General features: G+C 58.7%; 2 protein-coding genes across 3 annotated transcripts; both read right to left on the reverse strand.

Annotated features, from left to right (window-relative positions):
- Positions 1 to 400: 400 nt before the first annotated feature.
- ADM5 (adrenomedullin 5 (putative)) lies at positions 401 to 1599 on the reverse strand. Its single transcript, XM_055411570.2, has 2 exons — positions 1011 to 1599; positions 401 to 806 (listed from the first exon to the last, which is right to left on the reverse strand). The coding sequence occupies exons 1-2, from the start codon at positions 1079 to 1081 to the stop codon at positions 554 to 556; spliced, it is 324 nt and encodes a 107-aa protein (XP_055267545.1). The 5' UTR covers positions 1082 to 1599; the 3' UTR covers positions 401 to 553.
- An 860-nt stretch (positions 1600 to 2459) lies between these two features.
- On the reverse strand, positions 2460 to 12420 carry PRMT1 (protein arginine methyltransferase 1). Of its 2 annotated transcripts, XM_055411567.2 has the most exons (11): positions 12272 to 12363; positions 10032 to 10085; positions 9388 to 9489; positions 8437 to 8592; positions 8231 to 8294; positions 6368 to 6510; positions 5537 to 5624; positions 5342 to 5457; positions 4564 to 4714; positions 4150 to 4271; positions 2460 to 2759 (listed from the first exon to the last, which is right to left on the reverse strand). In XM_055411567.2, exons 1-11 carry the CDS (start codon positions 12305 to 12307, stop codon positions 2676 to 2678), a joined length of 1116 nt encoding a protein of 371 aa, XP_055267542.1. In that variant the 5' UTR covers positions 12308 to 12363; the 3' UTR covers positions 2460 to 2675. The 2 variants fall into 2 exon arrangements, with proteins under 2 accessions (XP_055267542.1, XP_055267543.1); XM_055411568.2 differs by lacking the exon at positions 10032 to 10085 and having other exon boundaries at positions 12272 to 12420.
- Between the last annotated feature and the right edge of the window lie 1505 nt (positions 12421 to 13925).

Here is a 13925-nt window from a genome sequence, read left to right on the forward strand (position 1 = left end):
GAACCCCAGGCTCGGCTCCCGAGTCCACTCTTTGTCTCTTTTCTCTCCTTTCTCTTCGAGGAAAGAAGCTCGACTTAGAGTTCAGCCCACGCGCGTGGGAGCCGGAGCGAATCTCAGCCCCACCACCCAGGGGAGGGAGGGGACTGCTTTGGGGTCCGGTAGACCCACAAAATCCACCCACGGAAGATGCGGCTGCAGGGGCTGAGTTGGCGTGGAGGTGCTATAGCGGGTCGGATTCAAGTGGATCAGAGGGGCTTCCGTTGCGGGGGAAATTGCGTGGAAGAAGCGGAGACTATATTAGCGACCCTGCTCAAATTGGGAGGCCAGAATGGGCACAGACAAGCCGACTAAAACACGGAACTCTCGTTTTATTCACCTCTGGACGTTAATATTCTTTGTCCCTGCTGGGGCCGGTGTGCACGTGGGTCCAGCCCAGTCACAGCGCGGGGAGAGCCCAGGAGGTGGAGTTAGGGGGTCTTGAAACTTGAGGTCACGGCCCCAGTACACAGATGGGTAAACTGAAGCCAGGGGACGAGCAGAGATGTGCCCAGCATCACCCAGCGAGCTGGGCACTGCGCTGGCCTTGCCGCAGGCTGGGGTCCTGGAGACGTAGCGGGACTCTGGCCTCGCGCCGCCGGCGGCGCCCGTAGCTGTGAGGATCCTGAGGCTTGCGGCCGGTCTTCCCTGAGGGCTCCTTGGTGGAAGCAGACCGGAGCCAGTATATGATCTCTGGCAGGCGGTGGGTCTGGCACGTGCCCAGGGAACAGAGGCGCCCGCGCTGCTGGGAGACCTGGGGCTGGGGCCGCCTGGGGATGGAGCGTGGGAGAAGACCGGGTTCAAACACCCCACTCGAGAAAGGGGGCTCGGGGGGTACCCAGAACTCCGAGACGGGCGGGGCCCGTTTCCTGGCCAACTTCCCATTCCACCTAAGCGGCAAACGGCCTAGAGAGGGCGCACGCCCCCCGCGGTCTCCCTCCCGCCCCGTCCCCGCTGCCCTCGGCGTTTCTCACCGGCCCGCCGAGTCCGGGTCCCCCAGGATGCAGGAGGCGACAAGCAACAGCAAGAGGATGTGGGCGGTCATCGTGGGGGTGGGGAGGACCGGCTTTTGAAAAACCGGTGGGCGAAGCGGCTCCTCCGGGGTGCGGCCCCGCCCCCTCTCCGGGCCTGGAAAATGCCCTGGGCGCCTGCTTTAGCGCCAGGAAATCAGGGCGTCCCCACTTCTCAGACCGTGCAAACTGAGGCCGAATGAGCCACACCACGCCAGAAGGGCAGGATTAAGACTCGGGATGCCCACCTCCCGCACCGCGACCAAGACCTCACGGGACCCGCGGTGCCGTCGATGCCCCTGGGAGGCCCCGGGAGACGCGACCCCTTTAAGGCGGAGGGTGGAGGGGCGGGGCAGCTGACACCTGCAAGTGGCGACGTAGTTTAGGGCTTCCTGGAAAGGGCTGGGGGCGGGGATGCTGCAAGGCGCGACCTCACCCTCTTCTGCTGAGTTTTGGCACAGCAATGTCAAGGGACAGGCGACTTCCAGAGCGGGGGCTGGGCAATGCGGGGCACTGACAATTGGGACAGGCGGCAAACTGAAGCACCTCAAGTCGTGGAGGCAGCCTGGGCCCTAACACCATCCTGGTAGAGGAGGACTGTGTGCAGATGGGTATGGGGTGCCAGCAGGCCACACATTTCAGCTGTACTGAAGCAGCTGTAGGTAGGCCGTGGAAAGGAGTTATGGATTCTGTCTAGGGTGAGCCAGGTCGTGTGGACAGAGACCTAGGGGGCCAGTGACTTTGGACATGGTCTTGGGAAGGGCAGGGTGGGCAGGCGCAGGCGCCACGTCTGCAGCAGAGGCTGGAGAGCCAGGCCCTGGCAGCGGTGAAGGCCAGCGGGGTCTCGTGTGCATCTCTGCAGTGGGGCAGTCGGTGGGAAGCCCCCCGAGTTCCAAGCCAGGCTGGGGGGGGAAGCAAGCAGCCACCCCACAAAGAACTCTCTGAACCCCTCCCCCCGACTCAGTTTCCCCGGGTGGAGAGGGCAGGGCAGCAGGCACTGCCAATCAGCCTTGGTTTGGCCTTGGAGGGTCCTGAACAGGAAAAAACAGCCCGAGAGAAACAATGTGTGTGATGGGGGAAGGCGGGAGAGAGGGCTTCTGGGAAACCTCAGAGCCCAGCTGTGCTGGGAATCCACACCCCAGCCCTCCCCCAGCCCGGCACAGAGGCCCAGCGACAGGAGACACTGGGGTGGGGGGGCAAGGACTCTTGAGAGCCAGTGGAGACCACCCTGTGTGTGAGCTGAGGGCCAGGTGGGATTTGAGTGGAGGCTGGGGAAAGGTAGCAAGACCCAGAGACACAGAAGTGGTGACAGACCTGAAGCTGCCAGCAGGCGCTGTCTCTGCGCTCTGGGCAGTTCGGATGCCTGCAGACAGAACCCCGACCCCACCGTGCCCCCAGGAAGCTGAGCTGCCATCCCAGCTGAGGATTTATTGGCGTAAATGCAACCATATAAAAACATAAGTTATGAAAAACACAGTCACGATGTGTCCCCCCACCCCCAGCCCCTAAAACCCCCTTCTGTGGGAGGGAGGGAGAGGAAGGGGGAGCCCCGAAACCGCCTAAGAACGCCGCAGCCCCTGGGCCCTTGCAGGGCCAGCCTGGCTGGGGTGGGAGGAGCCGAGCGCTGCCTCAGCGCATCCGGTAGTCAGTGGAGCAGGAGAGCTCGCACAGCTGGCCCTTGAAGTCCAGGTCGATGGTGAAGTCCAGGTCACGCTGTGGGGAGAGTGCAGCCGTAAGGGGGGACTGGGACAGGGCAGGCAGAGACTGAGGGCAGCAGGGGAAGGGGGAGGACGGCACAGCCCACTGGAGGTGCCGTGGGCCCCCCACCGCTCACACACCCTCCCTGGAGAAGCCACGTTGCTGCTCCCACACCCAGCATCTGTCTCGACCGGTACTGGATTCCCCGTGAGGTTTCCAATGTGACATCCTCAAAACCACCTGGAACCCAGCCAATCCCTCGCCTTGGGGGTGGGGTGGAGGGTGGAGGGGGAAGGGAGGCACAGCTGCTGTCTCCTGCATCGTAAGATTTCCTTTATCAAAACCATCCCCATCAGCAAAAGTTATTTCTTTTTTCCAAGAAGCAAACCTCTCTCTAGCAAACTTCCTCCTCTCAAAAAACTCCAGGGTCCCACCCCGCCGTCCCCTCTTCCTCCTCCAAAGAAGCCTCCTGGAGGCCAACCCTCCTGGGGCCCACCCTGTGGCCCGGGTCCCCAGCACCCCCTGGAAAGACTGGGGCAAAGCCACCAACAACCTCAAGAACTGCTGCCCCCCTCGGACCTCACTGCACGTCCCCCCCGGCTCCCTCCTCCATCTTTGGGCCTCTTTCAGTTTCTGGTTTGGGTTTTCTCAGCCTTTGAGCTACCAGACCACTCTTTTCCTGTGAGGGAGTCTTATACTGTGCCCTGCAGACAGAGCGGCTCCCTAGCCCGTCCACTAGATGCCAGCTGTGCCCCTTCTTCAAGTGGCACCCAAAATGCTTCCAGATGATGACGTGGCGGGGGGGGGGGGCACAATACCATCCCTGGCTGAGAACAGCTGCTGAAACTGGCTCTTCCCTCCCTGACTTAGAAAGTGGGGCCACCGTGGGGTGCCCCCCTCCATCCAAGCTCAAGCAGCGCCGCTCCATTGACATTTCCAGTCCAGGCCACGCCCCTCAACTTCCGGACCTTCCTCCTGCCAACCCAGGAGTCCTCCCACCATGCCTGAGCTGCTGACTTTGCCACGACTCAGTGGATGAAAACAGCCCTCCTTCCCTTTCTCGCTCCCACTTCTAGGCCAGGATATCCTCCGGTATCGTCTCCACCTGCTCCAATACCTGCCAGCCCCTTTCCCAGCTGAGCAAAGAAATCATCACCAGTTGGCACTGACATGACTCTCCTGTGTCTCGAACTTGAACAGCAGGGGTCTGGCCTGATCATGCCTGGGTCCCTGGGGGCCCCCTGGTTTCCAGCAGGTGCTCAATGAAACTGTGGTCACAGACAGACCGGGGGTGGGGGTTTGGGGGGCACAGGACAGACAGATGAGTGCAGAACAGAGGGTAGCCAGGTGAGCGGTGGGTTTGGGGCCGAGAGGTCCCAGGGCCCCAGAACAGGCAGAGCCTCACGTTGTTCTTGGCGTTGGGCCGCATGCCAATGGTGCCAAAGATCTCCTCGCCGGTCTTCACCGTCAGGTAGTCCTCCATGTAGAACACTGTCTGCTTCCAGTGAGTGTATGGGGACTCGGGGCCTGGGGGTGGGTGTGGGCAGCATCAGCCCAGCCCACCCACCTCACCACCTGCCCTTCCCCACCCCCACCTTCCCTCCGCTGGACCCCCTCACCCACCAGAGCCTACTGACTGGGCGGGAACTGTGATCCCTTCACCCTGATCAAGCCTGGGACAGGCTTTTTCATGGGCGCAGAGACGTGCGCTCAGGCTGGCTGGCAGAGCTGCTGTCAGAAGCCTCCAGGCCCCCGGGGCTCCCTCTGGCCACTGCTGTAGCAGGCCCCACCGTGCCCGCGCCCCCACGCCCCGCCTCACTGGTGGAGAAGCCGGTCCTCTTGTGGCAGCGGGTGAACTCGATGTTGAAGTAGGCCACCAGGGCGTGCACGTAGTCGTTCCGCTTCACTTGCAGGCAGAAGGGGGAGGTGAAGGTCAGGTCTTCCACCTTGACCGTGTAGATGTCCACCTCCTGTAGGAAAAGCCACGTGAGCCCCCTTCCCTGACCTCCGGCCCAGCGGTGAAACCTGGGGGGCTGCTGGATCCCCTGCTCTCCCAACCCCAACCCCAAATCTGACAGGTCGACCTCCTAGAAGGAGTACTGCTCCTTGGAGAATCGCCAGTTTCCACTCTCACTGCCTGCCCCAGGCCAGTGTCCCCACTCCACTGTGGCATCTTAACAGGGTTCCCTGGCTCCCGCCTTCTCCCCCCACTTCCCTTATCAGATAGTGTGTTTGAAAGCCTAGACACGGATCACATCACAGCCCCACTTAAAATCCTTTGACTGCTCAGGGTAAAACTGGGGGTCCTGCCTCAGGTCACGGAGGCTTGCCCGGGCATCTGCCCCGCCTCCATCTCCATCCACAAACTCCTTTCTCCACCCAGTTTGGCCTGCCTCCCACATCCTTGTGAGAGTTGACACCAGGGGTTGGGAAGGGGAACTTCAAAAAATGATGGCTGTCGGTATTATCAGGGACCCACGTGTGTATATAAGCTCCCGAGCCGTCAGACAAGGAAGCACTCAGGGTCCCATGCGTGGGCCAGGCGCTGGCTCTTCCTGGGTTGACCCTGAGGGACCCCGGCCACCCTACCCGCTCACCTTGATGAGGCAGGCATTGGTGACCAGCTGCTTGGGGTCCACCACATCCACCAGGGGCTCCTTGATGGCCACGTCTTTGATGCAAGACATGTCGAAGCCGTACACGTTCTCCCACCCTGGGGGAGGGGAGGAGGCTGAGCACGGGGTAGCCGGCCCCCAGCGGGGCCCCACCCCAGGAGCCCCGGCCCCGCTCACAGTGGATCTTATAGTCCTTGTACTGCCGGTCCTCGATGGCCGTCACATACAGCGTGGCTCGGTCTGGGAAGATGAGGCCGTCGGGCGCCTACGGAGCAGGACAAGGGCGTGAAGGGTGGGGGGACTCGGCAAGGTTGCCCCTTTTGTTTCTTTTCCACCCCTGACACCGCCCTGGGCTGAGCTCAGCATTTCCCAGGTGGGCTCCTGCTGTGGCCTCCTCACTGGTCCCCACCCTCAGTCTACTCCCCAGACAGCTGCCTCTTGGCTCTGAGGAGCATCTAACTCAGACCCCGTCCCTCTGAGGAGTAAAGCAAAGTCTTAAAGGTCCACGAGGTCCCACGAGCCCTGCATAGGCCCCTCCACTTCTCACCTCCAACTTCCTTCCCAATCCTCGTTCTACTGCAGCTTCCCTACCGCTCAACATACAACGAACTCGCTCCTGCCCCAGGACCTTTACACTGGCCGAAATCCTCTGTCGCCTTGCCCCTCAGATCCCACGTGGCTCCTCCCCATCCTGGGTTCAGGTCTCGGTCAGCTCCCTGGGAGGCCTGCTCTGACAGCACCTGGGTCCAGTCCCTTCTAATCCCTCTGGCTTGCTGTGGTTCTTTTCCAGCACCATCTCCCTGTCCCTGTCTGGCTTCCGGTACTGGGCCCCCTCCATCTTGCCCGTGGGCCTCCTAACATCTGTGTAGGAGTCTTCTGGCCCCTGTACTCAGTCCCTGTGGTGGGAAGTACCGAGCATGGCTTTCCTTTTCTGCCTGGACCCCGACAGCAGCTCAACAGCAGGACCCCGGACTGCACGAGCCGCTCCCGCCCTGCCAGGGGCCTCACCAGCCACTTGTCTCGGGCGTAGAGCACGGTGTTGAGCATCGACTCGTAGAAGAGGCAGTAGCCCATCCACTCACTGATGATGATGTCCACCTTCTCCACCGGGAGTTCCACCTCCTCCACCTTCCCCTTGATGATAGTCACCACTGCGGGGCAGATAAGGGTACATGCCTCCAGCCCCGAGGACAGCCGTCTGCCTGCCTCCCCTGGAGGCAGTGGGGGGTGGGGGCATCCCAGGGCCTGGGGACTCCACTGGGACAGCCTTGTCTTCCCATGGAAGGGCTGGGGGCTGTGTTGGGACATCTTTAAAGGACTCTGTGGGCTGAAGCCACACCCTGTCTACTTAGTTTTAACATTCATTCATCATGGGTATTTCTGAGGCAAGAACAGAAACTTGACATGAATTAGGTATTAGGTGACACTAAGATTTTGCTATTAATAGGCAGGACTAGGGCCCGGTGAAGACAGCCCTTCACTCTAGGACACGGAGTGGGGAAGGCAGCCACCCCCTTACCCGTCACGCCTCGCACACTCATGGGGAACCTGGTGCCAACCATTTGCAGACAACCTGCTTCTGGGTCAGGGTTTTGTATGGGGCAGAGCAGCTCCTTTCCTGAAATCTACTGGAAGTCAGCCTGTGGGATTCCCTGGTGGTCCAGTGGCTAAGAGTCTGTGCTTCCAATGTAGGGGGCCCAGTTTCAATCCCTGGTCAGGGAACTAGATCCCACATGCTCCAACTAAGACCTGACACAGAAAAGTAAAAAAATTTTTTTTTTTTTTAAAAAGAGATTTTGCCGCCAACAGCCATGGTCATGTTTTGTTTTTCTGGCTGCACTGTGTAGCATGTGGGATCTTAGTTCCCTGACCAGGGATCGAGGTGGGGCCCTAGTAGTGAAAGCAGTCCCAACCACTGGACTGCCGGGAAATTCCCATGGTCATGTTTTTTTAAATGGCCTTATCTATTAGAGACACGCATGTCAGGATTTATAGTTGGAATTTGCTTCAAAAGGAGGTATTTAAAGCTGAGTGATGGGAACTTAGGGATTCATTATACTAGTTTCTCTTTTTTTTTAAAAAAAACCCCCTTCAGCTTCTAGCCAAGGGCCCTCATATCAAGAAAACCCACATGTTCCTATGTTCTCTGCTCCTCAGACCTTGCAGGTGGGAAGAGCAATGGGGCAGCTTCTGCCCAACTTCCTTCCACTTTTGATCCATGCAACCCTACTTGTGTGAACTGACCTCACAGATAACATGAGTTCATTGTGACTGATGATGACATTACACATGGGGGATGAAGGTCTTGGAAGCTCAGATGCCCATGACCAGGACCTTGGTTAACAGAGCTGGTTTGTGTGAAGACAGAGGAGGGCAGTCATCAAAAAGCAAGATACTCTCAACATCACGTCAGGGCATGTATGAAACATCTGTGTCAAAAACCAGCGTGTGAATGTATAAACGTACACGGGCATGTTTGTTCATTGGTGTGAGCTTCTCTGGGAGGGAGAGCTGGCTGCACTTAGAGAAGAGCAGCTGAGAGGCGGGTGGCGACGTCTCACTATGGGCCTCATGTGCCAACCACGTGACTCGATCACTCACTGAAAAAACTCAAGATTGCTTCTTGAGCTTTTTTGTGTGTGTTTTTAAATAAAAGACTGAAGCACTAAGCTTATGACTTCGACACACAGATTCTAAGATGGTTCGTCAGGTGGTGGCTTCTGAGAAGGCTGGATTTTTGGGCTGTCCGCTGCCCAGAACCCACAGGGCTGAATTTGACTTCTATGGTCCCCATTCCCTTGCCGAGGGGCCCCGAGGAAACTGGGGTGCCCCACTCCCTCCCCAAAGACCCCGTTCTCTTCCTGGGCTCACCATGGTCTAACTTGTTGGCTTTGACGATCTTCACCGCATAATCAGAGATACTGGAACACTCGATCTGGGGGCCCAGGAAGAAGGGAGGGTGAGACCCCCCCAAGTTCCATCTTCCATCCCCACTCCCCTCCACCCAATCCCTGAGCCCAAAGGGGCCCCCTCTCTGTCCCCAGGCCCAGGCCCGGCCGGCCGCCGAGGACACTCACCCCAATGACCTTGCGGGCCCCAGCCTTGGCGGCAAACATGCAGAGGATCCCTGTGCCCGAGCCCACGTCCAGCACCACCTTGTCTTTGAAAAGGTGCCGGTTGTGAAACATGGAGTTGCGGTATGTGAGGGTGCGGACCTCATCTTTCAGCATTTCCTGGCAGGGGTGGGAACAAAGATCATGAGGGGACCGGCATCCCCCGCTGAAAACCAGGGTGTCCTGGCCTCCAACATGCTGATCAACTCGAGGACTAGTGCTCAGTCCTCAAACCTGCTTTAGGCCCCTTGGGACAAGTTATTTCCCTTCCACACACCTCAGTTTCCCTACGTGAAATTGGACTGGATGGACCAAAATCCCATCTTAGACATTTTCTACCCTTGCCGCCTAACCCCCTGTAGAGCCTTGACTTTGAAAAGTCCTCAGTAAGCCAAAGCCACTAAACCGCCCACGTGAAAATGGTAAATTTTGTTATGCATATTTTATAACAATTAAAAACGAAAAGGAAAGAGAAAAATCTTCCCACCACGTCTCTGCTGCTTTCTGGGACCTCAGCCTCCACCCCAAGCAAAAGGGGTGGAGAAGACTTTCAAGCCGCTGGGGGACAGTCCCGCTGCCGGTCACTAGAGGGCAGCAAAGACCGGGAGGCCCTGACCTCGGGCTGACGTCTCAGATGCACATGCGCGCTCCCACAGCGGCCTCCCAGGAGAGGACTGGTAGAGCGCCAGGCTAACTCCGTCTCCCAGGCAACGGCTGCGTGAGGCGACCCCGGAGTGTGAGCTCTGCCTGCGCAGAGAGGGCGGCCCGCTGCCAGGGAAGGCAGTGCGCGTGCGTCAGAGACGAAACTCCAGCCCTTCCCAACATGGCCCCCTGGACGATGATGAAGCTCCAGCCCTCCCCAACATGACCCCCCGGAAGATTCGGCAGCCTTAGGAGCTGTCTGTCCACACTCACCTCATGGATGCCGAAGTGAGCATAGGAGTCAAAGTAGTAATCTTTGGACGTCATGTCCTCAGCGTTGGGCTTCTCGCTGCTTTCTGCCTGGCCACAGGAGACCTGGGAGGGGGTGAATTGGAGCAAATGCGGTCACATCTGGGGGCTCCCCACAGATTTGGAAGCCTCCAGGCAGGTCTCTAGTCCTCCCTGGAGTATACAGAACCACTCCCCAAACCGTACCATGGCAACCCTACAGCCCCCACCTGCCGTCGTGCCTCTCCCAGGAACCCCCCACCCCCAGAGCACCATCCAGGAGGGCACCCCCGATACCTCAGCCAGGCCTACCATCTCTCCAGTCTCTCTGCCCCCGTCTCTAGCTCAGCCCACAGCTGGGGAAGGGAGGGGAGAGGAAGGCAGAAGCGGGGCAGACACAGGGAAGGACAAAGGTGGGGTGGGGGGCTGTAAATGGAGTTAAGGAAGTAGCCACAGTATTGGCGGAGGCCAGGTGGGAGCCAAAACCTGGACGAGTCTGGACTAAGTGTTTCAGGGGCCAAGGGTAAAGTGGTTTGAAGCCAGAGGGGTCACAGTTAGACCACTAGAAAGGGCCTGACGTGTGAGGAGATATGTGTATGTGGGAAGGGGTCTCACAAAAGGATATTTACTTCTTCAAGAGGCGGCTGGAGGCTCATCCCATTAGCCAAGGTGGCTACAAAATTCTAGGAGAGAGTAACAGGGAGAAAGGATTAGCTACTGGGAGCGGCTAGGGGAGGGCCAGGCCAGGCGACCTGGGCTCTTGGGGGAGAAGGAGGTGTTTCCTACAATTTTGCTTTTCCTTTGTGAGCAGTGGTGGGAGAAGGAACAAGTAAAGAGGCAAGGCTGTTTTCAACAGGGGTGGGGGAGTTGTGGGGGGAGCAGGGAGGGGGTTCTATCCCAGCTGTGGCTGGAGAGATGGTGGCCTGCCCCCACGCTGCCCCTGCTGGGCCAGGCACCTGAGCACACACGCCTCCCCCATCCAGGCCAGAGGAACTGACACCCGCCGGGCACAAGGGCACTGCCAGCTGTCACTCCCCCTCACCGTCTAATCTCCCCAGATTAGATGACACTTCCTGACACAAAGCCTCATCCTGGGGTACCACTCATAGCTGGGGGAGGGGACTGGCAGGGTGTACCCACTGGGCATCTGCCACCTCTGCAAAGCAGTCTCTGAGAGGATTCCAGAAAGGAGGTGTGGCACATGGGCGCCCCCACCAGAGCTGGCACGCGGGCTGCTAGCTCCTGCCTGGGACTCAGGGAGTCCCAAACAAAACAAGGGAGTGCCAATCTCCTGATTATGACCCTCTGCGCAGGAGGACAGAGTCCCACAGAGGAGGCCAGACCCTGGATCCCCAAGCCCATCTACTCCCCATTCAAACCACCATCTCAGGCCCTGAAACTCCCCAGGGGAGAGGCCGAGTCCTGGATCCACCTCCGAAGAAGATATTTCCTCCAGTCAAGAAGGCCCTCGTCTAGCAGAGAGCCAAGGGGGAGTCGCTGGAGTGACCCCTGGGGACTGCCCCCAAGGTATGCATCTTGGGACCTCATCTCCCATTCCTGAGACTGCTACAAGCTAAGAGGTGAGAGTATGGAGGGCCCAACAGATGACAGCTCTTCCAGATGCAAGCACTCTCCAGGCGCCAAGAAGCGTGAAATCACAGACAGAACTCCTGGGCTCCAAGCCCCACCTCCATCCTCCCCAAGCCAGTGAATGGATACAGCAAGACGGCGGGTGAGGGGACTTCCCACAGGGGCCCATTTTTCTACACCACCGACATCACCGCCAGACATGCCCCCAGAGCGTTTTAAGACACAGCATCAGGGCAAGCCCCACATAGCTGCAGGAGAATCACACCTTACGGGACACCATTTCACGCAAGCAGGCTCAGGACCCTCAAACAGGGCCTCAGGGAGGAGGAGGTCAACTCCCACCCTCACAAATACCCCAGGGAGAGGAAGGGCCAGAAGGGGGTAAATCCACTGCCTCACATCCCTACCCAGGACAGATACTCTCTCCCCTCGCCCCGGAGGCCTTCGACGGGGAGGGGGGCTTGGAGACACGCCCCATGAAAAAGATGTCCCACCCACACACCCAGAAATGGCCACAAGGGGGTGCACAGCGCCTAATCGGGAAAGATCTCCTTCAGCTCGATGCCCCCCCATCGACCAGAGGGAGGTCACAGGGGCATGCCCCATCCCCCCAGCTCCCAAACAGGGGGAGAATGCAGAGACAGGAAACTGGAGGGTAGGAGGGGTCCCAGAGGGAACCAATTCTTCGTCTTCCCCCAATCCCAACGCAAGAGTGCACGAAACCTGGACCGATGCCTAGGCAGATGCCCTGGTCCCAGGAAGGGGTTTGTTGAGGGTCGAGACACACTGCCCCTCCCAAGAGCCTCATTACTGCGCGGAGATCCCCACGTTAAGTTCCACCCCGAGGTGCCTGTCACGATCCCCGGGGAGGAGGGCAGGGGGCCTCGGAGGGAGGGTCCGAGCCTCCTCTCCGCCCCCCCCGCCGGGGGCGGGGCCTTTGTCCCGCACGTGGAACCCGCCGGGCCAGCGGGCACGGCACACCCCCTCCCCACCCACCGTGCCGCGGCCACGTGGGGGCCAGGCCGGAAGCGCCCCCAGCCCTCCTCCACGTGGGAGGGGGCAGTAGGTCCTCGGCTCGGCGTGGCGCCTCAGGCCACCGAAAGCTAGGGAACCCGCACTTCAAACGGTATCCTCGGATACGGAGCACGCGGCGCCCCCATCCGTACGGCCGGGGGCCTTCAACCCCAATCCGGCGATTCAGAGCCCCTTCCCCACGGCGGAGGCGTAAAACACCGACTTCCAAGCCGCCCCCGCCCCCGGCGGCGCTCCTGGCGCTCACCTCCATGATGCAGTTCGCGGCCTCGGCTGCCGCCATCTTCACCCGCGTCTATTCCTCCTCCGGCCGTCGAGACCCCCCCCTTTCTCCGCACTCCCCCGGGACCGCCTTATACCGGAGGGTCCACGGCCCGCCCACCGCGACCCCTCCAGGAGATCTCATTGGCAGCGGAGATGACCCGTCTGGAAATACCATTTAGCCATTGGGCGAAGAAGACGCCCATCAAAGCTGAGGTGCCCGCCCAGTCTGGCGTGCCGAACCCTGCCCCCTTAAGTCTACGGGGATGGGAAAGACTGCCCGTCTATCTCAAGAAGCCCGACTGACGATTGGACAGAATCTACTGGGAGTTCCCGCCCCTTCTTCAGTACCGCCTCAAAACTTCCCGGCGGACCCTGCGCTAAGCGGACATCTTGAAATAGAACTATCACCGAAAGTACCCGCCTCTTAATAGCTGCTATTGGTTTATTAACGATGTGACGTCCTGAGGCATTCGTCCTGCCTCCACCAAGCGGCTGGCCTCAAGGAGAACGTGACGATTGGCCCACGAGAAAGGAAAGCAGGCTTTAGGCTCCAGAGATTGGCTCAAACAAACTGTCACTCATCGTCCATTCTGTGGCTTCTCCCAGCTTGTAGGGAATCCAAGGGGGAGTAAGGGAGCTTGTGCCCATTTTCTTGAGGGAAAACTGAAGCACTGAGAGGCTCAAAGAGAGGGAAGTCTTGTCCGGGATCCCGAATCAAGTCAGAAGTGGGACTCAGGCGTCGAGGTATTGAATCTCTAGCCTTCTACTTGTTACAAGTTTTTTAAACCCAGTGACCCCACTCAAGCATTTGGCCTTTGCCAAGTCCTACCCATGCTGGGAACACCGACCCCCTTCGTCTGGCCATCATGAGTCAGTCCCGGCACAACTTAGTCGCCACGTCCTCCAGGTAGCTTCCCTCGACCTGCAGAAAAAGTTATTTGTTGAATGAAGGTAACTGCTACTTGTGGAATGTATCCATCACCCTAGAAAGTTCCTTCACGACACTTTCTAGTCAACACCGCCCTCCCACCCAACCCAAGAAGCAATCACTGTGTTCTGTTACTATGGTGTATCTTTTCAGCTTCTGAAATTTCCTATAAAAGTATGTGCTCTTTTGTGCCTGTCTTGTTTTTCTCAGCATAATGTTTTCAAGATTCGTTCATGTCGCATATAACGATTGTCCAACCCTTTTTATTGCTGAGTATTCCATTGTATGGCTGGATCACATTTTCCTCTTGGTGGACATCTGGGTGGTTTCCCGATTAGGGCTGTTATGAATAAAGTGGCTCTAGACCATCATGCGGAGAAGGCAATGGCAAGCCACTCCAGTACTCTTGCCTAGAAAATCCCATGGATGGAGGAGCCTGGTAGGCTGCAGTCTGTGGGGTCGCTAAGGGTCGGACACGACTGAGCGACTTCACTTTCACACATTGGAGAAGGAAATGGCAACCCACTCCAGTGTTCTTGCCTGGAGAATCCCAGGGATGGGGGAGCCTGGTGGGCTTCCGTCTATGGGGTCACACAGAGTCGGACACGACTGAAGTGACTTAGCAGCAGCAGCAGCAGCAGACCATCATGTCCCAACCTTTCTGTAGATGTACACTTTCAGTTCTCTTGGGTAAACCTAGGAGGACATG

The sequence above is a fragment of the Moschus berezovskii genome, chromosome 22, assembly GCF_049115385.1.
Source record: "Moschus berezovskii isolate FMDL1 chromosome 22, NW_MosBer_1.0, whole genome shotgun sequence".
NCBI lineage: Eukaryota > Metazoa > Chordata > Mammalia > Artiodactyla > Moschidae > Moschus > Moschus berezovskii.

Bases quoted from the DNA above. Each gene is read 5' to 3' on its own strand.
- ADM5 (XM_055411570.2), bottom strand. From the start codon at position 1,081: ATGACCGCCCACATCCTCTTGCTGTTGCTTGTCGCCTCCTGCATCCTG. The intron at 807-1,010 runs GTGAGAAACGCC...CTCCATCCCCAG, and splicing joins GACCCGGACTCGGCGGGCCG to GCGGCCCCAGCCCCAGGTCT.
- PRMT1 (XM_055411567.2), bottom strand. From the start codon at position 12,307: ATGGCGGCAGCCGAGGCCGCGAACTGCATCATGGAG. The intron at 8,295-8,436 runs GTGAGTGTCCTC...CTGGGCCCCCAG, and splicing joins GGGCCCGCAAGGTCATTGGG to ATCGAGTGTTCCAGTATCTC. The intron at 4,715-5,341 runs GTGAGCGGGTAG...CTTTTCCTACAG, and splicing joins CCAATGCCTGCCTCATCAAG to GAGGTGGACATCTACACGGT.